This window comes from Passer montanus, unplaced genomic scaffold (assembly GCF_014805655.1).
Source record: "Passer montanus isolate IOZ18808 unplaced genomic scaffold, ASM1480565v1 scaffold49, whole genome shotgun sequence".
NCBI lineage: Eukaryota > Metazoa > Chordata > Aves > Passeriformes > Passeridae > Passer > Passer montanus.
This window is the reverse complement of record NW_024369818.1, coordinates 3,770,474-3,787,015: the sequence shown is the minus strand read 5'-3', so window position 1 is coordinate 3,787,015 and position 16,542 is coordinate 3,770,474. Positions and strand designations below refer to the sequence as shown.

General features: G+C 39.5%; 1 protein-coding gene across 6 annotated transcripts in view; it reads left to right on the top strand.

Annotated features, from left to right (window-relative positions):
* Positions 1–16,542, top strand: part of DACH2 (dachshund family transcription factor 2) — a 245,268-nt gene that overhangs the window by 199,834 nt on the left and 28,892 nt on the right. For all 6 annotated transcript variants that reach the window (XM_039722672.1, XM_039722669.1, XM_039722673.1 and 3 more), the window contains exon 7: positions 1,741–1,821. In XM_039722672.1, the coding sequence (XP_039578606.1) occupies positions 1,741–1,821 (81 nt within the window). The remainder of the gene's footprint in view (positions 1–1,740; positions 1,822–16,542) is intronic.

The window sequence follows — 16,542 nt, the reverse complement described above, 5'->3', positions numbered from 1 at the left end:
TCGCGTGCTGCGGAACGCGCGGGAAGTTCATCCCTGTGGTTTTTTGGTTCAACTTAAACACAGTCTCAACTGCCTCAAGGGAAATGTAGGCTGGATGTTAGGAAGGAGTTTTTTACAGAAAGGGTGATAAAGTTCTGGAATGCTGCCTGGAAAGGTGGTTGAGTCACCATCCCTGGGTGTGTTTAAAACAAGACTGGATGTGACAGTCAGTGCCGCGGTTTAGTTGAGGTGTTAGGGCATGGGTTGGACTCGATGATCTTTAAGGTCTCTCCCAACCTGTCATTCTGTGAATTCTGTGAAGTTCATCACGCAGCAGAGCCCAGCCCCTCCTTTTGGCTTCCTCCTGTGCCAGTATCCCTGCACAGAGGGATCACCTTCTACCTTCCCAGGTCCAACCAGCTCCCTTAGCATCCTTGAGGAGGGAAGTGCTGTTCAAGGCACCTGCTGTTGAAAAAGAGCAAGGTATCTTTTTCTTCACACGTGTGAGGAAAGTCACAGATTATATGATGGCTTTTTTGTTACAAAAACCTCCTTGTGCCCCCACATTTCTTCATCACCCCGAGGCTGAGGCCTTTCTGGCTTTTTTGGTCCCTCCACTGCAGCTTTCACAGCCTGTGCGCTATCGATTAAAATGCTAATTCCATCTAGAGGAAGTTTAGATCCTATTCTTGGTGCTTCCAAGAGGGATCTAGGGCAAGTCAATTAACATCTCCTCACGTCAGTGTGTGTCAACACTGCCGTCTCCTCATGGCCTGGAGCCCGTGGAGGCATTGCTGAGCCAGATTTAAACCACAAAAGCCGTGCACTCGGGTGAGTCACTGGAGAATCCTCCCATGCACAACCTGCCCCTGGGATTTTGCAGTTCTGACCCCGGTCCTTGCAGCAGCACCACAGCACTGCCCAGCACAGTGGATAGAATCTGGATTCTTGCCTAAATCTTTGCACACACAGGGCAGAGACTGTGGAGTAATTCCCCTCATCTTTTTCCTGTGTAAAATAAGGCTGGAAATAACAGGACAAGAAACTTTTAACTTCCTCTAGCAGCAGGGAAAAGAGAATCTTGATGTCTTATGCAGAGATCTGGTACTAGCTGTTGTAAAGATACAAATAAATATTTTTCATTGTCAGAAACAGAGTGATTTTTACTTTTGCAATTATAAAAAAAAGCTCTCCCTAAAACATGGTAATGAAATTTGTAACAAGTGTCCTCCCTGGAATAACTGTGAAGTCCGTAATTGGTGGATTGCAGAAAAGGAAATGTTTTCATCAAGTAAGAACAAAGAAAGAGGCATTCTGAAGTCATAAACTGCAGATGTTAAGTAAAGAATTCCCTTCAGCACTGAAATGTTTGGGGGATGTTTTGCTGTCACCAATCAATTTGGGCTATGATCTGGCAGTCTGTGGTTTTTATTAAGCTTACTGCTTTATAGATAATTACTAATACTTAAATCCTTAAATGTATTTTTCCCCAAAATGGTTTTTGGGAAGTACTTTTCCCATAATTAATTAATTTGAACATTTCATAAGAAATCACATTCATCTCAGTAGTAATTTGTGTTCTGTCTTGGTATCCTTGTCTAATAAACTTGAGCAGATTAGCTTTTACTGCATAATTTATTTGGCTCTAAGAGTTAAAATATGAAAATATCAACCAAGAGGAAATATAATTTAATATTTTATTTTCTCTTAACTTTTTTTTTACTGACAGTGTTATATAACTGTGCCCTCTGATTTTTTTAGCAATGCTGACCAACAGCAGGGAAGGAGAACTCATTGACCAAGAAACTGGGACCAGCCTAAAAAAAATACAAAAGGAGAAAGGTAAAATCACAGCCTGTCTTCCATCTCAGGCATTTAATTGCACTTATTATGTGTTTTATTCCTTTTTCTCATGTTCTGCATATGCAATGACATTATATTACTAATTTAAGAGAACTAAGTGCTTAATTGCAATGAATAATGTATCCAGTGAACTCACATGGAAGTGTAAGCAATGAGAACTTTGCTTCTCTGTGTTTATATAGCATAAGGGTAATATTTTGCAGGTCTTTTGGCTCAATTATTTATGAAGTTCCAAGCAAATATTTGATCAGTCATGTGCTGTTGTTTGTTTACCTCCAGGGGATGTGTGTGCAGACTCCTCTGATGCTCTGGGTGAACAATATAATTTTATATTGTCTCACCAGCGAGGGGCAGCAAGGGAAGAGGTGATGTTTGGTCTGGGGGGATTCTCCTGTAGGCAGGGAAATGCTTCCTCTGCTGGGCTCACCTTGCAGAGGTTCTTGGGTGCTGCAAGAGGTGAATACTCAGGGATTTTTTCTGGAAAAATACTGCAAAGAGATGTTGAGGGGTTTAGTGAGGTTTTTGAGTGAAAAAGATGTGAAGGCAAAGAAAGAGAAGGAAGAGACAACATAAGCTAAATGTACTTTTAAGTCTACTGATAATATTTATATTCATCATAATAATTGAAAGCACAAACTGATTCATATTTTAGTTGAGGTGATTTTAATGTATTTTTCAGAGAAAACTAAAATGCAGCCATAGACAATTTTATAGGCTACTCAGAAGAGAATTTGGAGCCCTCCCTCCATGCCCTGTGGTTCCAGAGTTATATAAAATTATTTGAGCAGTGTCAGGGTTTTTTCAATCAGCTTAGAGGTCTGTGGCTGATCCAGTCATGAGTAGGAAGAGCCTGAAACTTCCTCCTTATATTTTGTATTTCTGTACTCAACTCTCCTTGAAGACAGAAGCTGTTTTCTATTCACTGGTTTTTCTGGACATTTAAGCACTTTCCTCATGAACCCCAAAAGAGCCCTTCTGTGCCATTCTGAGGTAATTTTATGTCTGGATCATCCTTCTTAAATCCTTCCCTCTTGACTCCTGTTGACATTTACAGAAAGTTACCAGCCATACCTTCACTCCTAAGATTTAAAAATTACATTTCTGTAGTAATTGCATAGTGAGTATTTAATCTGAGCCTGAAAGTGTAGTTGATTATAATTCTGTTGAACTGTACATGGTTTCTTGCCACATGTTCAGTAATTTTTCAGTGAAACAATTCAGTATCCTGTGGGGTTCAAAGATGCAAATCATGTACTTCTTGGTAGTAGCAGTTCTGTCACTCAGGATGGATGAAGGAAGGTACAGTTTAAAAATCTGAAAAAATAATTCAGAAATCCCCAAAGCGAAAATAATTGAACCTCCACCACCTGTGAACCCAATTCCCAGGCACCTGTGAACCCAATTCCCAGGCTCCTGTGATCATTCCTTTTAACATGGATGAAATCACAAAGATCTGATGCTAGCAGTTTGTGTGCCATAATTCTCCTTAAGATTAAAGTTGTGTAGGTTTATTCTAGTCTACATTTTTGCATAAGTTCTTTAATTGATTAAGTACTGGGAAATACGTCTTTATACATGTGTTAGTTCTGCATGCACTTAGGGGATGTTTTTAGAATTAATTTAGTGTGCAGAGATCCACCTGCATCAGAAAAAAATGCTTTGAAATCATGAGACATTTTAAAATACTGTTTTAGAGACAGAACAAAGTTTTTGCTTTTCTGCTCAGTCTGCAGATATTAAGTTTTTTCTCAGAAAATATGAGGATGAGAAATTTATATTTTTTTGTGATATACAGCTGAGATTTTTCAAGTCATCCCACGGCTCCAGAACCAGAACCTTTTGATGGCATTAAGTGGGACTAATACAGAAATTGTAAAGGCACCAACCTTTATGTCCAGGATTCCAAGCTGATTTTGCATTAATCAGTGGGACAGACCTGTACTGCACTTTCTGTAGGAACCACTGGGGTTAGTCCTCAATAATTTGTCCCACTCCTGTGCAGATTCTTTGTTCCTAACACTGTTATTGTTTTCTCCTGTGTAATTATTTTGGCCACAGTTATGTTGAGTGGTTTAGAGTCAGGTGTGGACAGTGTGAGGAGTGGGATCTGTGCTGCCTTGCCCTGCAGAAAACATCCATGTAATTTGTATACAGAGCAAGCTTTGTTTTTCCAAACCTGCCATTGCTCTTACCAAGGCAAAATATATTCACCATGGAAAAGATTTTCAAAGTTATTAAGAAGGAATGTAGTTAAAATAAAAGTATCAACATTTATTAAGTATGACAAGTAAGCGGTTTATACAACCGTGGCAAACATATGTTTTCACATCTGTTTTGAGTAATATCATCATGATTTTAAAAATGATTTATAGCTCTGCAGGCCATAAAATGCCAGCTTTGCTGTAAGTTGGAAGTTCCAAACAACAAAGAAATTATTGAAGGCATATATTGAACATGTTTTTGTGTTATACACCTTGACATAACTTCACAAAGCTGAGCTCTCTACAACAATTAACATAGCAACAATTGAAAATTAAGGAACTCAAATTTATCAGGAGTACTGTTTATTGAAATCTTAGCATTAAAAAAAATGAATAAAGTTATTGTAATGATTATAGACAAAATATCCCTCAGGATACATAGGTTTTGTTTTCCATATCCCATTTTAAGTGATCTCAGCAACAGACGAAAATGTGCCACTTTGTTCTCATCAAAGTAATTTCAAGGTAATTAGGGCTGAGGAGAACATGGCTTCACAACAGTGCTTCTTTAAAAGACAGTTAATATGAGGTTGTTGCAATTCCTGTGATTTGTTTGCATGTGTTGGTGGGGCAAAATTTCCAGAATTGGTGGTTGTCTCATTGCATAGCATTTAGAGCCCAGTTACAGCCATACCTGTGAGCTTTTTGAAGGAGAAATGCCATTAAATCTCAATTACTCTGCTTCTTTTCATCATCCTTTTAGAGGAAATAAATGGTCAGATTTAACATTAGAGGGCAACAAAGTCAAACATCTTTGGAAGTCTGCATGGTTTGGGGTCTTTTTATATATATCTAAAATTGTTTTTACTGCATGGATTACATGCAGTACTATATTTTTGTCAAATGCCTTTTTCTGGCATGTTACACCAGCATTTTGCCTGCGAATCTATTTCTGAGTGAAAACCATATCAAGAGTAATCTGCACTTTATTTTGAAATCACTAGTGCAAGGAAACAGTTACAAAACCCCCTGTAGAACACAGCCCACATTTTACCTGCACAATTACTCTCAGAAACTACACTTTAAATTCATCTGCTTCAATACATATCCTGGAAAAAGTCTCCATTGTGTGGGGTAGGATTGTGTTTGACACAGCCCTGTATGGGCTTTACAGAAAGCTCCATATGAATTCTGGCATTAGGAAGGTGAAATGAGCCAGAAAAGAATTTGGCCGTGCCTTCCAGCCGGATTTAGATGCTGGTACAATTATTCTGTTTGACTGCATGACAAGAAATATTTCAAACTCCTCACACAGGCTGGAGCAATAAAAGGCACTGGCCCAGCTCTTGCCACAGTGAGATCAGTGGGGATGTACAGGATGTCTTCAGTGGGAACAGTTTGACCAAAACTTGGTCTTTTGGAAGGCTTTTCCCCCAGCTCGTGCTGCTGGTTGTTATCCAGATATGGACAGCATGTTCACATGGGGTTTGGGGTGCAAAGCAGAGGAAAATATTGTAGGAAAATTCTATTAATGACCGTATTGTCAGACTTAGCCACTGTTTATGGGGTAAGTCTATGAGTACAAATAAATAAGATTTTTGCTGAGAAGTGGCCTGCCCTGCACTCCCAGAGCTCCCTGGGGACAGTGCTCCCTCCTCCAGCCCATCCTGCACCTCCAGAGCCCAAATACAAGCTCTGGGACTGTGTCCCATGGCCCTGCACATGGTAGTGTCCAAACTCTGCACCTGGCAGCTCTGCCTTCCAGTTTATTAAAGAACACCTTCTCCTTTATTGCTTCAAGGAAAGGGGGATTTTGCATCATTTCTGTCCGCTGAGTGAAATATTTTCAGATGGCCAGAGACCACGGTAATGAAAGAATAACCATATTTATTTATTGGATTTCATTAGCAGAAAAGAGGGTTTATGCTGTTTAAATTAATCACTGCCAAAGGAGCAGGCTACTCAGGATGTGAGGGGAGGAGAATGAGCAGGTGCAGAACACCTGAAACAGCAACAGGCTGGTGGGGGCTGTGCTCCAGAGAGGGGACTTTCCCAGCTATTAATCTGAAAGCATCCAGATGGAAAAGGGAAGGAAGGAGAAGGAGAACAGGGAGCACGAAGCTGAACCACACGGTGGCTGTGCAAAGTGTGCAGGAGGTGCCAGCACCTCACAGGGTCTCTGTGCTGCTGGTTTGACGTGTCAATACTGGCATCTTGAAGATGTTTTCTTCACAAAAGATGTTTTCTTCATAAGTGTGTTCATGAATACATGAAGAACTCCCCAAATCAGGAGTGAAAACCATGTTCATTCTGCTGTCTGAGTGTGTGTATCACAGACCCTGGGGTTGTTTCATCAGCAGTGGGTGCAATAGTACATGAATTTAAAGGTTTGGGGTTTTTTTCCCCAAAACCTTGAGTGACATGTGCAGTGCAAATGTCCTGGATAAGTCAGAGATATTTTTACATTTTCTATCCTCAGAGAACACTGAAAGATAAGAATCACAGTGCTCTATTCTGGGTGGAGCCATTTTCCACAAGTGTTTTTTTTGTTGATAAATTTAACCTACAAATGAGCTGACAGCTGTTAAAAAGGTGGCCTAATAGTAGATGTGATTGTCTGTCAGTCACTCAATCCAAAAAAACCCAAACCCAAAAAACCAAGGCAAACTCTATTAACACTTAGATTCACAAAATGTAAATAATTCATAAAGGTAAAGCTTTAATTTTTGAAGTGTCTGTACTCATGATGTTATGATTGTGTGCTTAACCGTTGCTGAAAGATTTATAAATGTAAAGGCAATTATGCAAGAGATGCTAGTGAAGTACTCCAAGGTCACACCTTTTACATTCAGTTTATATTAGAGCTTTATTTGCAGAATTATTTTTAGGAATGCTCTTTTTCTGATGAGTAAAATACCTACTTCATAGTTATCTTGCCAGATGGGCTAAGGCACTGATATATAATTTATTAATATGTTTAATTTATTAGATTTCAGTGACTTTAATGTATCTCTGTCTAAACACTACAAATTATGAGTCGGTATAAACATGGTGAAATAATGAAATTTTCTTTACTGAAAAAGCTTTGAAACAAATTTTTAGTAAGGTATTCATGTCAGTCTGTGGAATAAAATGGGCAAATAAGAGAGAGATCAGGAAGTTACTCTTCAGTCAGTTGTCTCTTCAGGGACATTCCCACTTTTCCTCCAGTATTGTAAATTGTTTTATGTAAGTTCATCTGAGCTTTATCAAATTTGAAAAGCATAAGAAGAGGATAAAAATTGTTGATTTTCACCCAGTGACCTAAGAAAGCTTTTGGATTAGGCCCAGGAATCTTTTCTTTAGCACTGGTCTTAAACCTGACCCACTGGATTCTCTGCTTGGTGCTAGCTGTGGTGCAAAGTCATTAACCTGAGACCTGCAGTCGGTGCCATTCTTAATGTCTGTAATTAGTTTGTCTTAATAAGAGTTATTTAATAAGTTTGCCTTCAGTCCTCATTATGAGCAGTAGGATGTGGACAGTCTGTGTCCTGAGAGGTTGCTGAATGTTTCTGTCATTCAGAAATCCTTGGGATCTTGGGGAATGTGCCAGCAGGGGCTCAGCCTCCCCTGCCTGATCACCAACCCTGCTCAGGGGCACTGTGCTCCTGCATTTGTGTGCCCAAGTGTGCAGCTGTGCACACAAAGAGGAAGAAGGGGATAAAAATACAGATAAAAATTCAAATTAGTCATAAAAATTGTTAATTGGTGACTTTGGAAGTTTTGCGGTATTTGTGACTGAGGAAGACCTTCAAGAAATTCACAGAAGCTGCGCTTCATAAAACACAGTTCTTTCCTGAGGGTTCCTACCAGTGAGCCAGAGTTTGTCCTGCTGCCCACAGCTGGATGTTCCAGATCAGTGGAATGCAGAGCTCATGATTGTGACAGCAGTGTGTGCTCCTGCTGTCACAAGAGCAAACCCAGCACTGGTGGATGGTATTTTTTGTAGCATTTTTTGTGTACTCAGGGACTTTTTTTCTAATTTGATCTTGAATATCTAAGATGGCTCTGTGAAGTGTGTCTGTCTCCTGTGTAACAGTCACATTAAGATGGCAATTAAGGGCTTTGTCTTCCCTTTTCTGGAGTACTTACTGCCCAGAGGCTTCTGGGGACAGCAAGGCTGAGACAAAACTGCACATTAAGGTTAATCTCCAAAGTGGTTTAGAATGCTTAGTGCATTAGATTATTCCTCATTATAACAAATAATAAATCCTTAGTGAACTTCTAACCCTAAGCATTCAAGGATTCTGTGCATAAGATAGTGAACTAACCTCAGAGTGGAAGTAGAAAAAGATTATTCTTGATGTGTAGTCATGAAACCAGAATAAATGTGTTCTTCATTACATCCCAGACATTGTGTTGAGTTCCTTTGATAAAGTTACATGTAGTCTTATTAACAGAGCTGATAATGGCCCATGTGCTCATCTCAGAAGCCACTGGGGCTGCAGATTACAGGAAATGAGATTTCATGTTTGATTGTTGGGACAGAAGGCACCACTCCAACACTTGGACTGTGTATGGGATTTGTGTGTCACAGCCACAGTCGTTTCTGGGGATGAAGAGTTCTCTCCATGGGTTTTTCGTATTATCAGCTGTACTTTGGAGGTTCACCAGAGCAGGAGCCCACAATTGTAATCAATCCATTTATTTCAACTGGATTAGCTCAGTTTGTTACAGCCCAGTGCTGATAATGCCAAGGTTCTAAGGCGGATTTTATCCTTGCATGGGCCATTCACTGAAGAGTTGGATTTGAAGATCCTCGTGGGTCCCTTCTGAAGATTCCCAGCTATGAATATCATTCTTGTAGCAGAATTGATAAAAAGATGGAAGGAGAGACAGCTGTGAGCTCTGAAATTGGAGGCGAACGAGTACAAACTAGAAAAAGGGATTGCTCCAATACAAAATTCCCCAGCACACTTCTTTGGTCATGCTTGGCCTTTCCATGTTGGTGTCAAAATACCAACTGATTTATTTTCTTCTTTTATTTTGTAGTCAGTGTGAAAGTAGTTTCCAAAGCAGATTTTTCTTCGAGTTGACAGGATGTGACAGGCTATAACAAGCAGTTTAATAAATAAAATTCTGCTTCCAGGTGTATTCCGAGATGTTATAATCTATAAAACATGGTGCAGTTTTGAATCTTTCTGTTTCACCCGTCACTGGGGCTGCTCTGTAGTAGTTTGATAGTTGGAGCTGGCTTGTGTGAATTTGCTGACATATCCCATGGCTGTTCCAGGAGCGAGTTGTCAGCAAGGGGATCCAGAGCTGTACAAATTTCACTGACAGTTCAGTGGCCAGTCTCTTGTGCTGTGGTGGGAGATGCCTTTTTATGTGGAATGATGGAGCATCTCCAGGAGATGGCTGAGCTGGAGCAGAAAATGGGATGTGTGTGTACACATGCCTACTCACAGAGGCCAGAAAATCTGCATTGTTCAGAAAATACCATGTTCTTGATACATCTGTAACCTCTGGGGACTTTTTAGCTGCTGTCGATTAGAAATCCATATTTGTTATTGTTGTCTTGGTTTTTGTTAGTTTGAAAATCTTGAAATTGACTGTAATGATGGCACCCTCCAGGCAAAAGTGTGGAGAGATTCACTTATTAAAGGAGGAGTCAGCAGAGCTGCTGTTTGACTTGTGACATTATTGTCATTATTGTCATTATTGTCGTATGGCCTTCGGCACTGGAGGCAGGAAAGATTTAGACAGAAATAGAGTTGGAATTGCTCTATAAAACCATAGATCTATATTTATACTTCTGTATATTTATATTTCTATACCATCTATATTTATATATACTGAATTTTATTTTAACTGATATATTACAAGGAAAGCATACTATTCCTGTAAAATCACCAGCAGTAGTAATAACAATAGTAAGGATTATATCATGACATAATTTCTTTGTACAAAGCTTTTGATATTTAAAAAAAAGGAAAGAAATCCACCACTATTCAAAAACTAATTAATAAGTTCCTTAGAGACAGTTCTGTTGTTTCAAGAATGGTCATTGTTAATTTCTCTCCATACAGAGGTGCGGAAAACTCAGCAGAAAATGAGTCAAGTATTTCTAGATTAGGGTCTGATTCACAATAAGAATTCTCTCTAATACACAAGAAAACTTTTCAGCAGCCTGAAAATGTTCTGTAAACATCCCTTCCTGTATGGCTCATATTAAATACTGTATGGAGCAGGCTGGAGCTTTAATTTTACACAACTAGCAGCTCATATATCATCAGTCACATAAAATGCTGAGGGTAAATGGTCCCAAGTATCTGCAAAATATGATTATCTTTCTGGAAGAGGTGTTGTTAAATTAGCAAAAAAATCAGTGTGGTTTTTTTTCACCAACGAGGGCCAACCTACACAGATTATAGGGGTTAAAAAATTGTAGTGGCAGAACTGAAGTCTCAAATTTTGCAGTTTGTTCTTTTTGCTCAATGTTTTTCTTATAATTTTTGCTGTTTCGTGCAGCAGAGTGGCTGGGCTGGGGCTTTCCTGGCTGACTCCAGTGAAAGTGTGTTCTGATATTCGGGTGTGCAAGTTGTTGGGGAACTGGTTTCTCGTCTATGACCTACAAGAACATCTGTTCCCACTTCCTCTGTAGAAAACTTGCAGTCTCAAGGACTGTCATTTATTCCCTGATATTCCTCCTCATCTGAAAAGGAAAATCTAAGCTCTCTATACATGAAACTGCCTAGTTTTCTTTTTTCCTTGAAGTCTGCACATGGAAATAAAGCTACAGAGAAATTCCTGCTGGCAAAGGACCAGCGGCATCCTGCAGTACTCTCCTGAAGGAATTTCTATGGCAAGTGTCTGTGGCGTAGCTTTAGAATGTTTGCATCACTAAAATGAGCCTGTTTATCTAAAAAAAGAGATTATAACAGAAGAAATCCAGAAGGCATAATAATACATATTAAACCTTGTTTTCCAGGCTGTTGAATCAATTTATAGGAATATGTGAGTGAGCAGGAAGGTAACAGCATCTGGTAGCAATAACAGTTTCCCTTCCTGAGTTAGCAAATTAGCTATGGGAAGGTGATTAAAAATAAAATATAATGATTTCTGATAGAAATAGGTAAACGGCATGGACTTTGAGATAAGAACTTGACAAATGTGTAAAATAAATGCAAAACTGGTTTTGAAAAGGGGGGGAGATTACCATTTTCTGTGTTGTGTGCCAAGGTTTGTGCATTTCAAATGTTGGCAGTTGGCTTCTTTTCAAAACTGATAAATAATGATGTTTGCTGTGGAAACAATTATCCTAAAAATAATTTAAAAGGATTGTATCCCCTTTTTGTTTGCCTATAAAGACCACATTCGATTTATATATAGACAGAAAGAGCTCCACTTGCATCTATAAAACAGTTCTTAAATCATTCTAAATTATTGATGTGCACAAAGAACTCTTTCCGCTTTTGTTTGAAGTTTTATTTCTGCGGCGTTGTGCTTTCTAATTGTACTTTCAACTGCTATGACATCTGTTATAGTTGTTTCAAAAACTTTCCATACTTTTCTTTTTTAATGATAGACAGGCTTTTCAAAGACAAACTGTCTTCATTTTGAGCAAGAAAAATAATTAGTTGAAAAAAGATCACTGATTTGGCCAGCGAACTCACCATTTTACTGGGGGTTTTTTCACAAGTTGCTGTTTTATATGATTCCAGCACCTATTCAACAGAAAGCTGGCCAAGAGGAATTCATCTCTGCAGTAACTCAGAAACCATAGAGCACCAGCATATGTCCCTTGCTTCCCCGAGGAAATGCAGGACTTTATTCTAACAAAAAGAGTACCAAGAAAGTACTTCACAAACCCATAGTCTCTATATGTCTAACAGATGGAAAAGTAAGCTATTCCAAGCTGCTGTGCCCAACAATATAGGAATAAAGCTCAGAAATTGGAGATGAGATTAATGCTTAAAAGTCTGCTTAGAAGCCCTGTTTATTATAACTGGTGATAGGAATATGTGGTGCAGCAATAAACAGGTTTCTAATGATCTGTGACATAACGCAGTCTTACCTCGGGTGTAAAATCTGGGAGATTAGATCTGAATTTAAAGTATTCCAGATTAGGATTTTAAATCTAAATTTAAAGTATTCCAGATTAGGAAAGCACAATGTAAAGACATTTCCTTGTCTTTTTTCAGAAGAGGGGATTTTTACCCCTGAGGTAGAAATTTTGGAAAAATTTAAGCCCTAGACTCTGGTCCAGTTGTGGTACACCATAACTAACCTTTAAATTAGAAGTTGCCCAGAATTCATATAATAATTAATACAACGTTCAGGGATTTAATTGACCACAAGATTAAACTATTAAGGAAAAAATTTCATCCTAATTGAGAATTGAACCCCTACCCTTTATTCATGGAGTGTCTGCTCTGCCACTTGAGTCGTGAATTGGAGGTTAATTGACTGTCTAGAATCTCCCAAGGAACAATTATTTCATGCAATGGTGTTAACACATCCTGGCATAAGGCATTTTTATGGGAGTCCTTTTTTCCCCTGGATTTAGAGAGCTGTCCTGAGCACAGCAAGGAAAAAGCTGCTGGATGTGAGGAAGGGAAAAAAACCTTTTTTCCCCTGGATTTAGAGAGCTGTCCTGAGCACAGCAAGGAAAGCTGCTGGATGTGAGGAAGCGAAAAAATGATGGAAACAAAAAAGGGATTTGGGGTTTTCTTTCACACACAATGCCAGCACTCTTCATGTTTCTGCTTAGATTCAGCAATGTAATTTTGCTGCATATTTAAGTGTTCCATGTTCAGGGAGTATAAATTCCTTGATAATAGTTCAAGTTTGTGGCAGAATTACACTTCCCAGCTCAAGTTGTTACAAGACTTAGAAATGAGCAGCCTGGTGTAATGGAAGGTGGCCCTGCCCATAGCAGAGTGTTGGAACAAGATGTTCTCTAAGGTCCCTTCCAGTCCAAACCATTCTGTAATTCTCTGAAGTACCCTGTGAGTAATTTAACATAAACCCCTATAAAAACCATTTTAAAAAATCTAGGTGTACTTAAATTTTTACTATTTTTTACTAATTTGCTTGCATGGTGATTAATAAAATTCATTACTTCATAGTAGATTTTTCTGCTTCATTAGTGCAAATTTGCAGAACTTTTCTAATTATTATTCTCCTTTGAAGAATAAATAATAAGAGATAATATCAAAACTTTTAAACTAAATGAAGACTTAGTTACGGATACAGTTAGGTTTTTTATATTTAAGTATATTCTGGTTTTTAGATCTTTCTAAAAATGTGCATTTTGTCTTTACAGAAGAAACTGTCAAAATTTAGGAGAAACTATTTTTGGGTGGCATTATCAAAGATAAAAGGAAATGCCGAAAAGTTTAACTTTTTAAACTTTGATTTCAAAAATCAGTCCTAAATCCTATGAGCAGGAAGGGCCGAGTTAATTCACGCTTGAAGCTGTGTGAAATTCTCTGTGCCGAGTGGAGGCTGGGAAGGGATAGCACCTCACAGGTCCTGTTTGAAACTGCTGCTGTACCAAATTCTGTTTGGTTTTGGTGGTTGGGTGGGTTTTTTTCATTTGATCATTCTTTTGAAGTAAGTACCTCAAGGAAATTTTAATTGTAATGACATGTAAGCACATGGAGTCGATATTCTGTAATATCTCTCCCTGCAGTTGGTTCAGATCAGGGTGCTCAGCAGCAGTTTAAAGATGTTTTATGAACTTTTATATATACTTTTAGAATAGAGCACTCTTGGTTCAGATCAGGGTGCTCAGCAGCAGTTTAAAGATGTTTTATGAACAGGTACTTGTAGAATAGAGCACTTGAACCATGTTCACACCTGAGAGGGGCCTTTGCAGCGCTGCTGTGGTTCATGATGGATCACATCCCAGCTCTGTGTTCCGTGGGCTGTGGAGAGAGATGTGCTCTGCACATGCAGTGTGTCACCCCAGCACAGCCAGGACCCCGTGTCCTGGCCTGTGGGGTCACAGGGATGGGAGAGGGGAGGTGGACAGGACTGGCTTCTGGCAGAGTGTGTGGCATTAACAGCTTCACTTGTGTTTGACATCAAAGATAAAACATGAAACACAAAACCTGTGTGCTCGTGTGCCTCATGCCTGCACCCGCATTCTGCTGCCCAGCCCCAGGGGCAAAGCAGGGCACTCACAGGCACAGAGCACTGTCACAACATCCAGGTGACCCCTTCCACACACACAAGAGCTGCTGTTCCACAGCTGGCTTCGTGTTTGCATTCACACTTCCTAACCTGCTCTGTCTGCAGGAGATTGGAAAGATGCTCCTGTGCTTATTCACTGCTACAGAAATGCCAGCAACATAATCTCCCAGACTTTCTGCTTTTTAATAGTTGTGTTTTAGAAAGCTGGAAGTGTGGAGGGCAGGCAGGGCTCAGACTCTCCAGCTGGAGAAAGTGTTTGAGACTAAAAAATCATTATTTCTTGCTTGTAAACATTAGAGGTGAACAGGTAAAGTAGATATGACAAACATGAAAGAAAGTGGATTTTACAGTGTTATCCAGATTTGAGTTGGGTTTCAGTCACTCATTTCCAACTGCTCACTAAAATCCTACAGTAAAGAAAGAGGAAACATGATCTGATATTTCTAAAAAAACTCAGCAGAGTGTTTCTTGCAGTGTGAGGAAATAGTTGTCTCAGGTCCCATAATAACAGCCTAGGCTCCCAAAAGCTGCCAGCATCTGAGGAGAATGGTGCCCTGGTGAGAAATAGAGTAAGAAAGAACAGCATTTCCCATTGCTGGTGACTTGGAAGAAAAAACCTGGACATGTTCACAGTATGAACTAAGTGACAAAGCAATATTTTACACCCTGAGTGTGATTCCTTTACTGTTATCACCTAGTTCTAACTTCTCCCCTTTAAATATAATTCTGTTCCACAGTTTCCTCCACCTGCTGTTTTCCAAACCTCACACATGTCCTCAGTCCACATACACCATCATTCTTCAGCTACACCCCCCAGCCACAATTTCCACTGCCAACTCTCTCCAGCACCCAGCTTGCCTGCCTGCCTGTCTCCCTTCAGTTTTTTTTTTTTCTCTTTATGTTTTGTATTTTTTTTTCCTGTAGGAAACAAATCCATATATTGACAAAGAACCCTTCAGGGTCAGAAACCTTTTTGGTTTTGATGTTTTGTTTTTTTTTCCTACTTTATTCTTTTTAAGTAAGTACCACACCAAAAAAAAAAAAAATTAACACGTCTAATGACTTTTCAGTGTGTTAGGTAAGTGTAATTGACCCTGTGTAACATTGCTGTCTACAGTTGGTCTAGATTTTAAAAAAATCCATAGTCTATCACATGGAAGACCTGCTTGGGGTGAGTGGAAGCCCTCAGCAGTGTAAGATCCAAAGCCATACCCTGCAGGTATTCAGCACTGCTCAGGGAGTATTTTAAATTGTGGTCACCCAATATTCCCTGTGGAATCTTGCCTTTAGCTGGGCATGGTCTGGCAAGTGCTGCAGTTAACAATCAAATCAAGCCCCCACAGCCCCTGCCCACGCTGCCATGAAGAGCCTGTCCTGGGATTCCTGTGGGGCTGGGGGAGCAGCTGAGCTCAGATTCTGCCCTTGGAGCAGCTTTTGCCTTCACCTTCCCTTCACTGCTGCTGGAGGAAGTAACTGATAGGGATCGACACGATTTCCTGGGCACAGCACATGCAGATTTTTATTATGATATTACCAGGACATATGTTTGTGGAAAGAAGATATATATGCATATATCTCTCTGTTTAGCCTCGGAATAGAAACTGTGTGGAAATGGTATATTACCTGCATGAAACTGAAAATATGGGTGCCATAGGGTGCAGGAATTGGGCCCAGCTTTGCTTACAAATCAGCTTGATGATGAGGCTGCAAAAGTTATATTTTCACTGCTTTCACATACTGAATTTATTAGCTTCTGGAAATTGATTTTGGATGCCTTTCATTTGCCATTGGGCTGGAGTCAAAGGCAAAACGATGATATACCACATTTTCCTCACTCATCTTTTTATTGCCCAACTATTGTTATTGAGGAAAAGACATTTGATGTGTTCCTCAGAGGAGACAGAAGGCACATTTCATTTTCTTTTAATTGATGAAAGTGTAACTGAACACAAGTCCCGCAGTCCTCACCTTCAATATCTAGGAGGAGTTATAGGGGATAGAGGGAATGCACTGGGATTCAGCTTGGATCAGGGCTGAGAGCAGAAGCCAGCAGGGCTGTCAAACTTTGTCCTGTTTTATTTGCTTGGAAGGAACGGTGCAAAGTTAATATCGATGCAGTGCTGTGAAAGTGCTCAAGTAGTTATCTCTGGGAAGGTAATGTGAACTCAGCAGTATCATTGCTTTGATCTTTGGTTAAAGTCTTACAAAACTAGATTGCTGTTTGATTGACAACCTTGTCAGAGAGTGAATGAAGACTGACACTCTAATATTGAAAACGCAGCGTTTACAAAACTTAAAGCCCGAGTTTTCTCATGACACT